This window comes from Grammomys surdaster, unplaced genomic scaffold, assembly GCF_004785775.1.
Source record: "Grammomys surdaster isolate TR1022 unplaced genomic scaffold, NIH_TR_1.0 546, whole genome shotgun sequence".
Taxonomy (NCBI): Eukaryota; Metazoa; Chordata; class Mammalia; order Rodentia; family Muridae; genus Grammomys; species Grammomys surdaster.
Window position 1 is genome coordinate 175,663 of NW_021604965.1, and position 19,227 is coordinate 194,889.

Genomic DNA, 19,227 nt, shown 5'->3' on the forward strand with positions numbered 1-19,227 from the left:
GAGGCCAGCACACTGCTTCCTTAACTTCTTTAATATTTGTCTGCATGGCCTCAAAAGGTCTGAACACTCTAATGAGGAGAGGAGGAAAAAAAGCAGACTCTTTCAGTAATCACTGCATGACCTAGGAATGAAAACTAACCTACTGTCGGAGTTCACCTGTCCAAAGTCACACGCCTAAGGCTTCAGTGCTGTCACCACGTGTGAGGAGTGGGAGACAAGAGTGGAAACAGGACATCTCCAGACTCCTGACACAGTAAACACTGCTCTACATCATGGACTTGAGTTTCTCACCAACCTCACAAGACCAACCCACACTACACTGACATTAAAGACACATGCAGGATAAACATTTCAGAGCTGCCATCTTCCCTCGCTTGCCCAGAGTCTGAGTGTACCTGGTAAAAAACGTTGAGCCTTTGATGTCAGTGTGCTTAATACTGTTCCCATCTATAAGAAGAAACACCCTGGCTCTAGTTGGTGTGCCTAGGAGTGTTAATGCTGGAACATCCAACACTTCAACACTGTGGCCTCTGAGGCCAGCCAAAGAGCCTGATTTTAATGTGCTGATTTTAAAGTGATTCTATACTTGTCAGAGATGCTGACAAGACAAAATGCACAAACTTTTCCAACCTCTTTCCTGAAATTTCAGGGTCCACTTGCTTCCCATGTATGTGTCCCTCACTTCTGGGTTGACTGGGATGATGAAAGAGGAGGGGAGTCACTGGTGACGGGGATGGGAATGCACTTGGGAGACAGGAATGAAGATCAATCTGAGGTCTAGTCACTCACAATACGGTATGGCGTGACAATATGACTCTGTTATGAGATTCAACACAGGGCCTTCTATGTTCTGGTACAAGGCAGCCAAGACAAATCAATTAAAGAAACTGCCACAGAGGTCTTGAGACAGGACTGCAAATTAGAAGGGTGTGTAGTGTGATGTGTTTTTAGGAATTTTGTAGTTAAGGAAAAGCCAGGGCATTCAGCCCTTCCTCAAGGGCCCAACTGGATGTAGAAAGTTACTTAGCAGCCCTGTATGATACGAAATATCTTTGAGACTCTACCGCATTCTCCTTCTCTCAAATCTAAGTTTCCTAAGCACACTGCTGGCAAGATAGCCTAGCAACTTAAAAAAGTTTGGCATTCATTCGTTCATTCATTCATTCATTCGTGTGTGTGTGTGTGTGTGTATGTGTACATATGCGAGTGTCATGGCATATGGAGGGAAGGTCTGTTCTCTCTACTGTGTGAGTTCTAGAGATAAAACTTAGGTCATCAGGCTTGGTAGCCAATGCCTTTACCTAATGAGTTGTGTGGCTTAGCAACTCTAAAGAAAACTTTACATACATACATACATATATATATATAATTTATTTATTTATTTATTTTGAAAAAGGAAGTGGTGTTGCACACTTCCAAAGGGTTCCATGAACAGAGACTTCCAGTGTGAACAGCCCAGCTAGGAAGTGAAATTTAGGACCTGGCTCATTTCTGCTTAGTCTAAATCCAGATAGTTTCCATGAGCTTGAAGCACATAACAGGTACCCACTATGCCTGGACTAGATTTCTTGGCTTCCTAATCACCCATAGAGTTCATGGTATACCTAGCTATGTGTAGAAAAGATAGCCACAAAGAAGCTTCAGGCAGGCCAGTGGAAGACAGGCGGTCCTTCCCCTCATGGCATGGCTTACCTCAGAGATGGACTTGACAAATCGAATCCCATCATTTGCTCCTTTCACCTTGGCTAGGCACGCACAGAAGTAATCCCAGTAGTCTTTCTTGCTACCCAGGAGGCTAGCCTTCTCCTTCTGATCAAACTGTGTAGAGAAAGGAACAGGCAGAAAGTCTGAGACTACTGTTGTACATGCCCTCCTAATGTGACAAACATCACTAGTTTCCTAGGGACAAGCACTGGGGGGAGAACTCTTGATGGTCTTATTTTGGTTTATTGGCAACTCAGAGTATGCTAATCTCAAAACAAGAGTGTTTTAATGCATAAACTTTATATGTGGAAGAGGCTACTAAACACCAGCTCAAGATCATATAACTAATGATTTAGAAATAATAGTTATCCCAAAAAACTTTTCTATTGGTACTTTTGTAGCATATAGAAAGCCTAAATTGTAGTTCTAGTGTAGCAAGCTAGATAGATGACTGGCTGGTTAATAAAAAAAAGCAAGCAAGGGAGGTAGGAAAGGAGGTAGAAAGAAAGGCAAGACGGAGAAAAGGAAAGTAATGAAAGGAGCAAAAAAGAAAAAGATTTATCCTTTTAAGAGTTACCACTGGGGGCTGGAGAGATAGCTCAGTGGTTAAGAGCACTGACTGCACTTCCAGAGGTCCTGAGTTCAAATCCCAGCAACCACATGGTGGCTCACAACCATCTGTAATGAGATCTGATGCCCTCTTCTGGTGTGTCTGAAGACAGCTACAGTGTATTCATATATAATAAATAAATAAATCTTTAAAAAAAAAAAAAGAGTTACCACTGCTAGCCGGGCGGTGGTGGCGCACGCCTTTAATCCCAGCACTTGGGAGGCAGAGACAGGCGGATTTCTGAGTTCGAGGCCAGCCTGGTCTACAGAGTGAGTTCCAGGACAGCCAGGACTACACAGAGAAACCCTGTCTCAAAAAAAAACCAACAAAAAAAAGAGTTACCACTGCAGTTTGATGGAAAACTCCAACGTGATAAGGAAACTCAATCAAAGAGTCTTATCCAAGTGTTGAGTATTGTAACAGAGAACCCAGGCAATGGCTTCTTAGCCATTCCTCAACTCTCAGGAGTCAACACTGTTTTAAAGTACATGAAAAACCAAAATGAATGTCAGTGCTGAGTGCTTTCAAATTCAAAGCCAAAATGGGCTTATCTGGGGAAGAGAAACAAAGGAAATCCTCATAACCAGCTAGCGTCAAACAGAGAACCAGCTGGAGGCGTAAGGTGACTGTGTCCATGCCTGTCGTTACTCCTAGCGGCTCTCCCCCTATGTTCCTCGGTGGCCTGTGACACTGTACAGTATGGTAGATCTCTCTATACCATTTATAGCATTTCCCCCTGGCTATGAAAGCATGATTCATGTTATCAAATCTAGATAACACAAAACAAAACCCAGAAACACCCCATACAATTTTGGTAAAATGACTGCAGGTCCATTTCTTTCCTGCCTACTTCAAAAGCATGCGCTTCCCAAATCAGCAGAGTTGTCTAGGTCAAACTAACCAGACACAAAAATTACACCATGAAAATGTTAAGAGAATGTTTGCTTGACTAACCCTGATTCAGAAACAGCCAGCCCCATGGGAATCATACTTGAGGGACAAGGCTCTGAAATGGGCCTTGAATAATAACCTTCGAGAGTCTGCACTCTTGGAAACTCCCTTTATACCTGGAGATATATATATTATATATATATGTGTGTGTGTGTGTGTGTGTGTGTGTGTGTGTGTGTGTGTGTGTGTGTGTATGTATGTATGTATGTATCATGTCTGTAAGGGAGAAACACCACAGGGTTCAACAAGTCCTCAAAGGGTGTACATAACTACACTATAGTTAAGAGCTTTGCTGGAAAGGCCTGTGACTTGCCTTAAGATAGCTTAAATGTCAGAAGAATGTTTTCAGTTCCCAGAGCATCCTGACTAACATGGAAGGTCTGAGCTCTCGGGACTGCTCTGACTCTTAGTCTCACCACAAGGGCTTAACTGCTCCACTGTGCTTTCTGTACCACATCCTGGAAACTGACAACAGTCACTCAAATGGGGAAGGAGAAACAACTCTGACAAAACCAATACATGACAGGGGCCACTTACTTGCAGAAGATACTCAAGTTTGTAAGAAAACTTGTGCAAGCTGGTGCTGTCATCTGTGATTGGTTCTCCGCCTTCCTTAAATTCATTGCTTAGTTCTGTCACTGCATCTTTAAGACAACAAACAGGAACATGTAACTAGAGAGACACATTTGTCGACTTCACATTTTAACAGCCCTAAAATTGGCATGCATCTTAGATGTACTGAAAAGTAAGTCTGAGAAAGAAGCAGAAATAACACCAAGAAGCACAAGGAGGAAGTGGCTAGCAGTTAGTAATAGTCACCTTGGAAACACACAGGACATGTAACTATTCAGGTGATACAACTTCAGGTAGGAGAGTCAAATGTACTAAGCCCCACAGACACTGCAACAATTGGGCACAGGTGGGTTTTTTGTTTTGTTTTTTGTTTTAAATTCATCCCTGTGTGTCTACCACAAACTAGCACTATGTATGCACAGCAAGTCGACAAATGGTTGGTATTCTGATTAATCAACTGTAGAATCACAAACCAAAACAGACTTAGGACAGTAAAAGGAAAAAAAAAAAAAAAAAAAAAGAAAGAAAAAAGAAAAAAGAAAAGAAAAAAAGAAAAAGCCAGGATAGAGTGGCATGACCCAATCACTGGATGTGGATGTCACAGACTCTAAAAGGTCCCATTTCTCTTCAACAGTGGGAGCTAAGCCTTTAACACAGAGCATAGTATTCATTACACTCTCTCGGCGGCACAGGTTAAATACGGGTTTTAGAACACCTATCAAGTATAGATAACAGGAACAGTGAGAACTGTCTCTGTTGACTGGGTGCCCAAGAAGGGTCAGACTTTACATGCACTTTTCATTAATGGAGTGTCTGCCTTATCGCAATAAGCTCGAGATGTTATGTAATATGCATTCTACTTTCAGCACCGAGAAAAAGACGAAAAAATTAAATACAACATGGAATCTAGGAAATCTCTTATTATCAACCTCCCACCCCCATTTTACAGATAAGGGATACAGGGGTCGGAGACTCAGCTTAAGATCCTACTGGCAAACAGCAGAGCTTTAAGCAGACATTGGCCCTTTACCTCTCCAGTGTGCAGTTTGCTCTCCTTATTTGTTAGCTGGGTTTGAGGACAGGATGTAGGTTTCAAGACTATTGGATCAACTCTGAGATTTCTGTGAGGTGACTATGGAACATAAGGCTGTCTTTGAAAACTAGCCACTATGACACAGAAAAGACTACTTTGTGGTAAAACTTTTAAAGGTAAACACAGATTTGCCAAAATTGCCAGTTATTTTTCTCTGTATATCTGTATAAATTAAAACAAAACAAAAAACACTAAACATTTTAGCTGAAAGTCTAATGTGGTCATGAGCTAAGACTGGTACTGTATAACTCCAAGGTTTGCTTCATACTGGTTCTATGATAATAGGTAAGTCAGATACACTACTGTGCCTATTTCCTTCACTGCAAAATGGCAGCAGTAATGCACCTACCTCACAGGACCAAACAAGGAGATTCCATAGGTTACTATCAGTAATCTGTATGCACAGCAATGTCATATGCACATGAAACAAAATAAAATTCAAAAGTTTTGGATTTTTGTGCATTTTAGATTTCAGAGTTTTAAATTACGGATATTCGACCAGCAAAATATTAAAAACTATTATAAAATCAAATAAAATTTAAATCTGGAACACCTTTGGTCTGCCTTTGAGATAATGGTACTTAACATGCATCAGCTATCAGAGGCCCCAAAGTGCTGTAACGAGCACATCTCAGAAAGTGGGTTGGACCTTGTTGGCTTTGGATCTCAGATGCGGACTGTGGACTGCACTGAGGCTATCCCAGACCAAAGCTTTAACTATAACATTTCTAGTGTTTGTTCAGCCCAGGCAGTCAGGAACCCAGATTCTAGGCTGTCAGGGAAGTGTCACTGAGACAGCTGTAGGCACAGATCTGTGGCAAACGTGCTGGCGCTCCAGAGGCTTACAAAATCAAGCCTGGCAGTAGTAGGGATGAGAGACCTACTGAGATCTGGTCCTTGGGAAGTCATTTAGAAGAGAAAAGCTTCAGCTCCCACAGTCCACAGAAATGTTGTCATTCTGTCAAGGTCTAGCTGCAGTTTTGACTATTTTCCCTCCCTTACCTTTCTCCAATGGTTACGAATCCAAGTGGCTCCCTCAGGAAGCCAGGAGGGAAGCAGGCCTAAGACTGAAATGCATGGGGAAATGGCTACCAGTGGCTGGGGGCTGGTGTGGGGAGAAGCAACATGAAACCTCCAAGTTTCTCACCTTCCTGTTTAAGGAAAAGAGAATGTTTCTCCCCTTAAACCTAAGCTTACCAAAGCCTGGCAAGGGGTGGGATGGGGGTGATTCTATGAAAGGCACCTAGGCAGCTTAAAGCACACATACCAACTGAAACCGCCCCAGTCCTCTTAGCGGTATTTGATTTTATTCACAAACTACCCATATTGCTCTGAGAGTATGAGGTAAGCCTTCTCATTGCACAGAGACTGGATACCTGAAAACCAAATATTTCAATATGATGTGTCTTGAGGGCTTGAATTACTCTGTGTGTAATCAAGGAGAGGGCTGAATTCTGACTATCAACAGCCAAGGCACAAGCCCAAGTTCCTCAAAACTAGCTACTCGACCAGACCTTGTAGATCACGAATGATCCTCTGGAGCTGGGTCTCAGTGCTGCTAGAAGCCATGGCTTTCCTCTTTCTTAGATGTGTAGGTCCAAGCAGGCTATCACTTCAGTGCTGTGTGGCTGTCAGTCAACAATGGTCAGACTCCATGGTGGCACCTGGACAGGGAAGAGGTCACAGTTTATAGAGTGTAGAGGACCTTCACTCTGGGTGTAAGGACTCATCAGGTATCTTTTCTTAAGGAGACGGCTTGACCTTTCTGTGTGAATCTTGTTAGCAGGTACTCTCAGGTTTGCTTCTGATATACTCTCAGGTTTATATCCTGACATCATGACTTGATTCTAGACTGTTCTGTGGTGTTTTTTTTTGTTTGTTTTTGTCTTTTTCTTTGGGGGGGTCAACTTGACACAGGCTAGAATTATTGTAGAAGGAACCATGAGTGAGAAAATGCCCTTTAGACTGGCCTGTGGACAAGCCTCTGGGGCAATTTTTAAGTTAGTGATTGACATAGGAAGGCTCACCCCATCGTGGTTAGTGCCGCCCCTGTGCAGTGTTCCTGGGTGGTGTAAGAGAGCAGGCTGAGCAAGTCATGGGGAGCAAACCAGTCAGCAGCACTCCTCCATGGCTTCTGTTCCTCTTCTTGCCTCCAGGTTCCTGCCTGGCTTCCCTCAGTAACAAAGTATGACTGGGGAGTTTCAAGATAAAATAAACTCTTTCTTCCCCAAGTTGCTTTTGGTTACAGTCTTTATCACAGTAACAGAAACCCTAACTAAAGCATGATTAAAAAGAAGAAAGATCAACTTAAAAGCAAAACTGGTTCTTTCTGAGCTGTTCTGTCTCTTGGGACAAAAGTGCCTCATATTTAATCCTCAGAAAAGTCTCCAGTGGCTCCCTCACCTTTTCCCACAGAGGTCAGATCTGCTTACCTCAGATTCTGACATCTCTAAACCCTGCGGAGCCAGATCTGCTCAGAGCCATTTTTCTTATATTTTCTAAGGAACACTCAGAAACTTTTAGCAGGCAGTGTTTGGGGGTCCAAGAGGCAGGGGATACATATACCCTAGGGCTTCTGTCAGGAACAGCCTGGCATGCCTAGTAAAAGGTGGCTCTTCCATTATCAGATTTGAGTCTCTTCTACCTTGTGTTCGGCTAAGCCCAAGAGTGAAAATATTCCCTGACTTGCCACCCATGGGCCTACCCATCAGACCAGAGACAAGGTACTATTTTAAGCTCAGTCATAGTTTTCTCCAGTTGGAGAGTCTACAGCTGGCACTACTTGGACAGCTGTTAATGTCATTTAAGGTCACAATATGTTTGAAGACCAACAAAAAGATGTGAGTAGCTACCTGGAAGAGAGCTCTGACCATGCATTTGGACATCAAGGCCTTTAGGAAGCTTTAATTTGCCCTGTAGGTATTGTGTGCAAAGGCACAGTGTCTGCTGTAAGGACAGTAGCAGCCCTACGACTGAGAGTGGGTACGTATTTTACACAGAGCCCTTCTCACAATCATCATGGTCGGATAAACACCTTTCCTGTTTACAAAGGAAAAGCTGACACTCTGTAACCTAAGGCCCAGGGCCAATGAATAGGACTGGCTTGATTACTCTTCTATGTGATTTCAAACCTGGGGTTTTCTCAGTAAATCCTGCTGAACCCTTAAGACAGTACACTCATCACTAGAGAAAATGACAACACTTCTACTGGCTCCTAGGAACTATCTTGAACTTTAGCAGTTCACAGTAACCTGTCACCTCGAATCTATCTAACGTGTGCCAGCTCTCACTCACTCAGTGCTATGGCCCACTCCTGGTTTCAGGAAGTAGGGCAAGGAAGCCCTGTAAAGGAAATGGCAACTAAGCCATAAGCAACTCCAAATATTTACAAGCACTGGAGTGACTGGTCAGGTCAGCATAGGCTTGTCACTAAACAGATGCGTAGGGTCTATTTTTAACTCACAAGCCAGCACAGCTGTGACTCAGTGAAAACACAGGGAGCTTCTCAGGCCCAGGAAGAAAGAGCCAGGCACTCAGCTAGACCACAGTCTTACTAACCACTCCCTTTAAAGGCCCCTAACAAATATTGGTACCACTCACCAAGGATAAAAGACTAGACACAGGGGCAGTTCATGAGAAGTCTGTTTCTTGTCCCGGTGTTTCTCCAGGTAGAGGGGCTCACAAGGCACAGGCTAGCTTTACTAAAGTTGTACTCGCTAGTTTATGTCAATTTGACACAAGCTAGAGTCATCTGAGAGGAGGGGTCTCAACTGAAAAACTGTTTCCGTAAGATTAGGCTGTAGGCAAGCCTACTGTATTTTCTTAATTAGTGACTTATATGAAATGGCCCGGCCCATTGTGAGGCCTTTTGGAGGAGCCCAGAAGATGGTGAGTGGGTTCCAGGCCTTGGACACTGAGTTATGTATAGAACTGGAGTTTGGTTTTGACTGTGGCTCTTCTCTCTTAAAGTAAGAAAATATTTAACTTACTTTTGATTTTACATGAGCCTGCAGTTGAGAGACATCAGTATTTAAAAACAACGAGATTGAACTTTTAGAGTATTAGAATTTGTAAGACTGTTACACTTTTTAAGTTTGAAAATGTTTTATATTGTGATGTTGATATTAATCTGTAATACTGCAGCTGAACAAGAAAGGGAAGGTTGTAGCTTAACAGTGATGTGCTGTGTGTCCAGTTGACAAGGGCTCATTTGTGCTGATCAGTTTTATGACAATCTGACACAAGCTGAGAAGAGGGAACCTCAACTCAGAAAATGTCTCCATAAGATGAGGCTGTAGGCAAGTCTGTAGGGCATTTTCTTAAGTAGTGATTATGTGGGAGGGCCCCAGCCATAGTGAATGAGGCCACCTATGGGCTGGAGTCCGGGGTTCTCTAAGAAGACAGGCTGAGCAAGCCACGTGGAGCAAGCAAGCCAATAAGCAGTATCTCTCTATGGCCTATGCATCAACTCCTGCTTCTAGCTTCCTGCCCTATTTGAGTTCCTACCATAACTTCCTTCAGTAATGGCCCATGAAGGACTATAGATGACAATTTCTGGGTATTTGGCAATAAAGAGGAATAAGTCATAGAAATATTCAACCAGGCACTGAGCCTTCAAGGTGTTGTCCTGAGTTACAGAAGCCCCTGGAAAGGCTATATACTTTATGCTTATGGTAATACAATGTTTTTGAAAAGGCAAAACATTGGAAGAGAAATCAGAATACTTGATACAGAAAATGGGGAAACAGATGGGTATAACTGCAAATGGGCATGTAGTCATAGTGGAACTGGAACAACTGTATTCCATATCTTGTTTATGGTGGCATTTGTCAAAATTCACATGAGCTGGACTTGGTAGAATACACTCATAATCCCAGCAGTTGGGAGGCTGAGACAGGAGGATTGTTGTGAGTTTAAACCTGCTGTCTATAAACAGCTAGGCTATATGGCAAGACTCAATCTCAAAACAAAAAAAGGGGATGCAACTCTACAGGTAATGCTTACCTTGGATGCTCAAAGCCATGGGTTCAAGCCCCAGTACTGGAAAAACAAAAAACAAAATCCTAAACAAACAAACAGATAAAAACCAGAAAAACCAACACAAACACAAACCTCAATAGTAATAAACAGAAACTCACCTAACTACATTGTACCTCCTCTCAAACCAGTAGTGTGGTAACTTTTTTAAACTGTGAAGGGAGATCAAAAAGGGACAATTTACTTCTGTGTGCTAAAAGGCGAGATTGATAGGTTCTCTGTGATGACCACTGAGCTTCTAGGATGTCCCTGAAAAGTGGCAGGTAGAAGTGAGGCCAGACGGAGGTACAGTGAAGACAAGGGCTACAGCTTTCTGGCATTACTCATTCCACTGCTGCCAACCCAGGGCATGTGGCTTCCAGATGTAATCATGAAAGGAGGTGACATCTTAATCCACGAAGCCCATGGCTGTATATACAGGCAATATGAGGTCTACAAAGAAGGGAGCTGCATGTTTCTGGGGTGGGGAACTTGGGAAGGAGGTGAGAAGAACTGACTGTAGCTAACATCCAGGCTGGGGATGGGGATGTGTGTGTCAAACAGTCCACTAAATTTCCTGGATTCTAGCTATTTGGAGTCTGGCCTTAAAGGAAAAGATGTATGCTAATCAAACCAAGGTCTTGGCACAAGGAGTTTGAACACAGACAAAAAATGGGTTCCTTTAAGACTTTGTGGCTAAGCTGTGTGTGGTGGCGATGGCTAAGCTGTGTGTGGTGGCGAACACCTTTAGTCCCAGCATTCAAGAGGTATATCTCTGTGAGTTAATAGTCCAGCCTGGCCTACATAGCAAGTTCCCTGCCAGCCAATGAGACCCCGCTTTAAACAAACAAACAACAACAGAACTTTCTGTGCTTGAGAACTCCTGCCTATTTTTCATGGCATTAGAGCATGTTCATGGCGCTCTCTGAGACCTGACTTTGTTGTACTTGGCTGGTATCAAGTTCCCAGGTCACAGGGTGAGCTCTTCCCTGACACTGATTCCACATGCTGATTTTCCAGAGTCTATGACAGTGGTTCTCGAGCTTCCTAACTCTAACTCTGTGACTACTTAATATCAGTGGGTTTCAACCTTCCCAGTGCTAAAACCCTTTAATACAGTTCCTCATGTCTGATAACCCCCAACCACAAAATTATTTTTGTTGCTAATTCATAGCTGGAATTTTGCTACTGTAACCGGCTACACTTTGGGCAGCCACCTCACAGGAAGAACACCAAAGCCCCCTGGTGAGAACACGGCCATCTGGAAGATACTATTTCCATGGACTCTGGATTCTATAACCTCCATCTGGGGCCTATTAACAAGGAAAGATACAGGAAGGGGCCCACTTACTCTCCACACCACGGTCAGCTTCCTTCTTCTGCTGCTACGTAACTTCTAGAATACAGCTCTTGAGCAGACTACTCCCCTAACTCAGGAAACACTGGCGCTCCCACTCATGTAGCTGTAGTCTTCCTTGCCAACAATTCAACCTTAAGTTTAAGCCTATCCAAATGCCTTAAGCCATCCAACTTCCTGGCAAAGGAGAAAAGAGATTATACATATCGTATCATAAAAGTGTTATTTTTATCTAGAACCAAATGCTGAGTACCTAGTCATGGCCAAGAAATTCTTTTAGAGGTCATGGATGTTTCTGATATCCAAATTAACTCTGCACTTGCCAAGATACCCTACATGCTATACATGACATATACAATATATTAGTTCCAAAGAAAGAAACAAAGACACTCAGCCTAAAGCTAACTCACACCATGGTTCAAATGACTAGTATTCACAATGAAGTCTACAAACTGGCTCAGGCATGAACAACAGTGTCAGTCACACCAGAAGAATCGTAAGGGTAGGAAGCCGGTGTGTGGAAGTCAATCTTGGCACACTTTTCTAACAACAACTAAGTGATGACTCAGAGGGCTGGAGAGATGGCTCAGTGGTTAAGAACACTGGCTGCTCTTCCAGAGGTCCTGAGTTCAATTCCCAGCAGCCCATGGTGGCTCACAACCATCTATAATGGAATCCGATGCCCTCTTCTGGTGTATCTGAAGAGGGCGACAGTGTACTCATATACCTAAACTAAAAAAAAAAAAAAAAAAAGACTCAGAAAGGACAGGGTATAGCTGGATTCCTCCCTAGTTCCAAACAAAGTGAAACAATTGTATATTCTACCCTGATCAAAAGAAATACATGATGTTAAAAATCAGAAGGCCTTTCTGGAAGTGTAAATGGGCTTGACCTGGTTCAACCCAGCAGTGTAGATCTGGTTTCAAACAACAGAGATGCAAGCTTTTGATGGGTATTTTTAGCTTTGAAGACCAGGAAGTCTCACTGGCTCGAATGTGAAAACTGTTGGTAAGCAGGCAAGCCACTTTCACCAGAACTTCACTAAGTGATTGTGGTACTCTGTAGAGGTTTCCAGAGCCCAGGACAGGAATTTCAGCACATCTGGGCAAAGGTTCATTAGGTGATCCAACTCCTTGAATCTATAAAGTACTTCCCAGCTGTGTGTCCAGGTCATCTTTTCTGAACACTCCCTACCCCCACAATCATCTTTTAAAGAGAATAAGTATTTAAGACATTGCTATTGTTTCTTGAATCTCTTCATGGCCCCCTCCCTCTCACCAATCGTATGAGGTTTCTTAGACATTTCCCTAGAACACAAACAAAATCAGCCACAATTCTGCCCATGGATCCAGAACAGGGTCAGAAAGATCTGAGCCCAGGACAGTTGCCCTGGATTTGAAAGAATACAGGTGTCTTTTAAAGAAAATAGACAGTGCCTCCAATGAAAAAGCTACACGTCTGTCTCTGGGGCTTGAGACACAGTTCCGCTGCTACAAAGCCCAGAGAAAACATCTAGGAGGTGAGAATAAGGCATGATTCCAGAACAACTACCTCCATGATGAAGAATGGACAGACCCCCAATAAAGATACATGCCACCTAGGTGAGGAAGTGGCAGATGGCAAAGGCATATATCCTCCAAGTTCTTTGCTGAACCAGAATGTCAGTGGGTCAGCGTAGCTGACTATAGCTTAAGAACTGGGTCTTTAATAGAATACGACATAGTCCCTCATAGTTACTTTCCTCATTACTACTAGAAGACACTTGACCAAACCAACTTAAGGGAGGATTTTTTTTTTCCTGGCTTACAGTTCAAGTAGATATATTCCATCATAGCAAGAAAGGCATGGCAGCATATCCTGAAGGCTGCTGGCCAGTATTTAGAAAGAAGAGTGAAAAGGAAGTGGGACACTTCAAGGCCTGTCTTAGGTAATCTACTTCCTTCAGTGAGCCTTCACCTCACAGAGGATTCACAACCTTCCCAAGAGCCCTGCCAACTAGGGGCTATGAGTTCAAACCATGAGGCTATAGTGGTATATATATCCAAGCCACAAAAGCCACTAGGCATGGCCTTGAGGAAGCTCAGGTAATTTCTGATGCTAACAAGCTGACTGCCAGACATGATGTACTTTTGCACCATTATTAAGGAAGAAGATCTCATTCAGGATTGAGAGTGTCACAGCTCTGAACAACACTGGTGGTGAGGAGCTCCGGCATTTAAGGAGCTTAACACCATAGGAAAAACAGACATGTCCCCAATAAACTTGTACATGAGAAAAATCGTTTGAGGCCTGATAAAAACTGTCCCATACTTATTATTCTAAGCTTCTGTTACAGAGTCTCATATTCTCCTGTGGTTCTTGGGCATTTTATATTACGGCACTTTAATCACTGTTTTTCCTACTTGTTCTCTAACTCCACTACTGTTCCTATTTCCCCAGTACCTAGTACAGTTCTGGTATATGAAGAATCCTTAGTAAGTTACTTGCCAAAAGAATAAGAAAGAATATAGATCCTCAGTACACAAACCAAACAAAACCTTGAGGAATTAAAATATGCCAAAAAGGTAAATAATAAAAATCTTTCAAATAGTGGAAACATGGGTAAACTTTCAGTAATCTAAACATTTGTCCTTATACTTACAGATATGTGTAGTCTTCATCCCTAATCAAGGAAACTTTTTTATAACAGATGGAGACCACTGCAGACAACCACAACTAATCAAAAGGCAAACTTGTGGTGCCCAGACCCTATGGATACATCTACAAAGCAACTCCTGAATGTAAGGCTCAGAGCACACTGCAGGAGAGGGGTTAGGAAGATTCTAAGAGGCAGGGGACCCAGGAGTTTGCTGTGAGACTGTGCCTCCTAATGATGTAGAAGCTACAACAATAGCTTTACCAACATATCTGCCAAAAACATGTTAAAGTGGACATGGTAAAGTCCATGAAGCCTCAACCCTACGAAAAGAACTACAGGCAACTAGAGAATGCTGAGTACGGGAAAAGTAAGGCTTCCCCAGGGAAGAGCACACCAGTCGGCCGTTCAATATCAGATGGTCAGCCCTGAAACCACTCATGAATGACATCGTTCATACTGAGCAGGTTATATTTAGGAACATGTATGTGACATAAAAACACTTAGTGAAAAAAGAGGTAACAATTTGAAAGAGAGCAACGAGGAGTATAGGAGAAGGTTTGGGGGAGGAAAGGGAAAGGGGAAATGTAATTATATTATAATCTCAAAAATAAAATACGAAATTGGGGAAAGTCCTATTTCTTCAATTTAAAAACTTTTTTTTTTCATTGACCGCAAACTATGTGCATTACAAAAATGTAACTGTGAAGATTCTGTTGTCTTTATTGTGAGACCCTGACAGAGGCACGACTCCAAGAGTGAGTGGAATGACATAACTCAGTGATGGGCGAGGAGTATGTCCTCTACCCAAGACTACATGAACAGATCGGCAGTGTTCTTAGTGTTCAGGAGATTTCTATAAGACCTGTTGTTCACGTCTTAGTCTGCTACATAAGCTCCCGTTTTCTGGGGTGACAGGACTGTCCACTAATCCTTCCTTAGTTGTGTTGGGATGGACTACCCTGGAATAGCCAAGGCTCTGGCTCTGGGCTTCAATGTTTTCTGTCCTTTATCAAGACCGAGCTCTGTATCATGCTCCCCAAACCTTCCCCTGACTAACTTATTCCTCTAGTCTTTCTGGTCTTATTTTGGCCAGAAAGAAGTGTGTATCACAGTTTGTTCTCTGGGGAAGTTTTCCTCATAAATCTTCATTTGATCCAGAACAGTAATCAGTACACCTGCCACTAGCTTTCAGTAAGCAAACCTTTTCATTAGGGGTGGTGTTACGTCTACCTCCTGGTCTTAGGTTGAAGCCTTAATCTCCACATCTCAGAACATGATTGTATCTGAAGCCAGGGTCTTCAGTAGAAAGATATCTGAGATTACATGAAGTTCTGATGATAGGTCCTGACCCAGTCTGATTTGTGTTTCTGTAAGGGGAACTATAAAGACACAAAACACAATGGATGCATGAATATAGTCAGAAAACATCCAGAAGCAAGTGAACAGAGGCCCCAGGACCAGCCAAGCCTTGATCTAGGACTTCAGAACTGTGGGAAAATACGTTTCTGTTGCTCAAGCCTAATTTGCGGCATTTTGTTGTGGTGGTCTAACAGGCAACACATTTCCCCAGAGTCATTTTCCATTCCCAGATGTGTGGATCTGACAATGTCAACCAGGCAAACTGGGGTGGGGTGGTATCTGGAGTCTGGCTTCTGGTGTGCCCCTGGGGAGAAGCATGAGAGAAATGGAGTAAGGCCAAGACCCAAGGTGGCTGAAGCTTGAACTAGGAGGAATGGACAAGACACTTTCCCTTATTAGGTGAGTTCTGTCAATTTGTATCCTGTTCAGGCTTTTAGACTGCTATATGTACTTTATTATTATTTGTCAACAAATAATGTGATGAGGACCATGGAGTGCCTGGATGAAGCCCAATGTACACTTAGCTCACTTGACGTTATCTGACCATTTTCTGTCTTGTTTTTCAGGTACAGTGTGGGGGAGGTGAACCGTTATCTTCCTTCACATGCAGATTAAGAATTGTGGTTGGGAAAAGGAGGAAGGAGAAAAACAGATATTCTCAATGGCTAAAATGGCTAAGGAGGTATCTTCTCCCTGTTCCTGACTAAGTTTTTGGTTATCCTGGAAAAAATATCCAGGGTTATAGCTTCAGTAAATTCATTATAACTTCATTTCACCTGACCCTCTCGGGTTCAACTGTCCAGACTTACACTGAATATCTCTGGGAACTTGTTCTTGGCCTAGCTCCAAGTGTATCAAAAGTTTGCTTGGATGGTTCTTTTGGTCCAAGTTTTTTGGATGCTAAGAAATACCAAATGTGGCCGGGCGGTGGTGGCGCATGCCTTTAATCCCAGCACTTGGGAGGCAGAGGCAGGTGGATTTCTGAGTTCCAGGCCAGCCTGGTCTACAGAGTGAGTTCCAGGACAGCCAGGGCTACACAGAGAAACCCTGTCTCGAAAAAACAAAAAAAAAAAAAAAAAAAAAAAAACCCAAATGTGACGTCCTGCCCTCAGGCCAAAGGTATAGTAAGTACCTCAGGCAACTGGTTGGTTAGGTCAGCCCACTGATACTGAAACCAACCACTAATCCAATCCATAAGTACTGAAACCAATCACCAGGCCACAGTATGGTATTCAAAACCACAGACTCTCCTACAGCTTTCCTTTAAACACAAAGTGCAAATATCCTCTTCTTGACACTGCAACCTGGACCAAAGGAAAATGGACCCTTGGTGCTGTTCAAATGCCAGAGAGTCTTGTGAACAAAAAGGACCGTTGGTGGCCGCTATAACCACCAGGCTAATTAAATGGCTCCAAAGTCAGGAAGTGGATGATAATATTCCTCTTGTCCAACTGAGCACGGCCAGAACTACACTCCTAGGATGGTACAGACACTTAGTTAATTCTAGTGGTTCATCAAAAGTAACTAGAGAGTAGACAGTGTTTTTCCACATGTAAACTCACAGAAACACCCCAATTTCTACCCCACAATAACCGCTCAAATTGGGGTTCGAATGCTGCTTGAGAGAAGCAGGAACACAATAGCCACTTAGGTAATCACATGTTAACATGGCCACAAACAACCGACCATTGCTTACAGGTACCTCTGAGGTTACAAACCCTAGTGACGACCCTTTCTGCTGCCTGGGGAATGCTTGTAGCAGATGTGGCCCCTAACTCTGGAGGTCCCAGTGGTTCGCAGCATGAGATCATAGGGAGTCAACATGCTTCCTCCAGCTCACACTGCTACACCGGTCTCAAGTTGTATCTTGTTTTTGGAATCTCCAGAAATCGGAGATGACCTGTCAGCCAACCCTTCCTTGTAAAGGGAAGCTAGGACTAAGGACTGACATTTCTTGAGTACTCTTGTGTTCTGGAGGCAGCAGGCCATCAGCCTCAAGGACTAACAATAAGTCAAGGCCACCAGATGTTACTGATGATTTTGCTATGACAAGTGGTGTCTTTTATCTCACTCCAAACGACTGGGCTAAAACTTGGCTCTTAGCCATGCTGCCTAAGGGGCAAAGGAACCTGAGGCCATGTCCAAGTTCTAAACCAATTACAAAAAATAAAGTAAAATATTAAGAACACGCACGCACGCACGCACACACACACACGGCACTGCAGGACTTTGTACACATTTATCTATTTTCTTAATAAAATAAACAATTTTCAAGAAGTGATGCAAAGAGATCAACACTAAACAGATAAATTCTGTCTCCAAAAGCTATATTTTTTTTTCAGATCCTTTTAGTGAAAGGAGGCTGACAGTTGTCCCTGTGCTGATTTCCAGGACGATAACAACCCTGGCCCATAATCAGTATTCTGCATTTCAACACAGAAGAACTGGTTGTCACAGATCAAGAGGGTAGGGACAGCCAGAAGGTTGCAAAACTAAAAGCAGAAAGAAACCTATAGCTTCCTTCCACCCGATCCAGCAACAGCAGCAAGCAGATGGCAGAGGAATTAACCTGCTTCAGACCACCACTGCTGAGAGAGGCTCTGGGTAGATTAAGTCCTGATCCTCTGCCCCGAAAAGCTCCTGACCCATTTCTGTCTGGAAAGGAAACCACCTGTGGTCAAGCACAGGGACAGAGAGAAACAAGTGCTGTTTTTCTGCAGGAGACAGCAGTGGGAACACTGCAGAGCGTCGCAAAGAATCTTAGCATTAAAGCCACATAGGAAGCTACTTGGCTTAAGTGTCAATCACATGTTCTCTTCTTTAACGAAAATAGGATGTCGCCCCGTCCTGCCCCCCACCCGCAGCCCAAGTCTGGGTGCCAACAGGACAAGCTACCACACCAGATATACACTAAGTTGTCCTACAGGTGTTCCCAGAAACTTCACCGCAGAGCTACCTTGAAGTATCTGAGCACAGGGGCAGTGGGTAAATTCAGCGAAGACACAGAAAGTAACAAACTGTGTTTCCTGGATCGAGGGGGCGTCGGGAGTCATGCAGAGAGGAGGTTTGGGCTTTCTGGGAACTAAGCCCCAATGCCCGCGAGAACTTTTGGGTTTGGCTCCTGTGCCAGGGGTTTGTGGAGTACTGCCAAAGCTCCGCCTCACAGGGCGGCTTCACCATAAGGTTCCACAGGGTGGCCCCCCTCCTCTGCCGGCTCTGATCTTGGAACAGTATTGAAGGTCTTTCTACGACCCCACAGACAGCCTAAGTATTGGAGCCAACCTCTCTGGAGAGAGGGTTCTCCGCAGCGGCAGGCGACCTGTGTGGGAGGGGACAGCCTGAGCAACAGGTGACGACCCACGCCCCCACGAAGCCTCGGCGCCGGCGTCCAGAACTGCCCCAGTGTCCCCGATGTCTGTTCGGGCGCCCGCGGCACTTACAAGCTCGTGGGTCCACCGCTGGGCAGAAACGAAACTTTCTAGGGCCGAGCGGAAGAGTAGGCAAGCGCAGTGCCGACGGCCATGAAGCGCCCAGTACACCCAGAGCGCGCGCGGACTACGACTCCCAGTATGCTCCACAGGTAGCCTACAACTCCCATCGGGTGCAACTGGCCGGTGGGCACTAACTACGACTCCCGGCACGCTTCACGACGTGACGTCACTTCCTGAAACCCTGACCAGGCTTTGCATACCCGGAAGTCATATTTGGAATCCTGATTTCGTGTTGTTTACTGTTGTTAAGTACTTGCAGTGTGGCTGATTGGCTTTGAACTGTGCATGAGCTGTAAATATAAGATAATGTGCCTGATTCAGAAATCCCCCAAATAATGTGAAAATCTCATTTAGTAATTTTGTGCTATTAATTTTTATTTATCGAACTAAAAAAATGAACTTTGTATTGCTGGACCTAAAGTTTTCAGTTTCTGT

At 43.7% G+C, this 19,227-nt stretch overlaps 1 protein-coding gene across 2 annotated transcripts in view; it reads right to left on the reverse strand.

Annotated features, from left to right (window-relative positions):
• Fyco1 (FYVE and coiled-coil domain containing 1) overlaps positions 1 to 18,845 on the reverse strand; it is a 69,803-nt gene extending 50,958 nt beyond the window's left edge. Inside the window, exons 1-5 of one of the 2 annotated variants that reach the window (XM_028781799.1) lie at positions 18,742 to 18,823; positions 9,936 to 9,971; positions 6,446 to 6,595; positions 3,803 to 3,909; positions 1,693 to 1,818 (exon numbers count right to left, since the gene is read on the reverse strand). In XM_028781799.1, the coding sequence (XP_028637632.1) occupies positions 1,693 to 1,818; positions 3,803 to 3,909; positions 6,446 to 6,500 (288 nt within the window). In that variant the 5' untranslated portion in view covers positions 6,501 to 6,595; positions 9,936 to 9,971; positions 18,742 to 18,823. Of the gene's footprint in view, positions 1 to 1,692; positions 1,819 to 3,802; positions 3,910 to 6,445; positions 6,596 to 9,935; positions 9,972 to 18,741 lie in introns of both variants that reach the window. The other variant, XM_028781798.1, reaches the window with a different exon arrangement.
• Between the last annotated feature and the right edge of the window lie 382 nt (positions 18,846 to 19,227).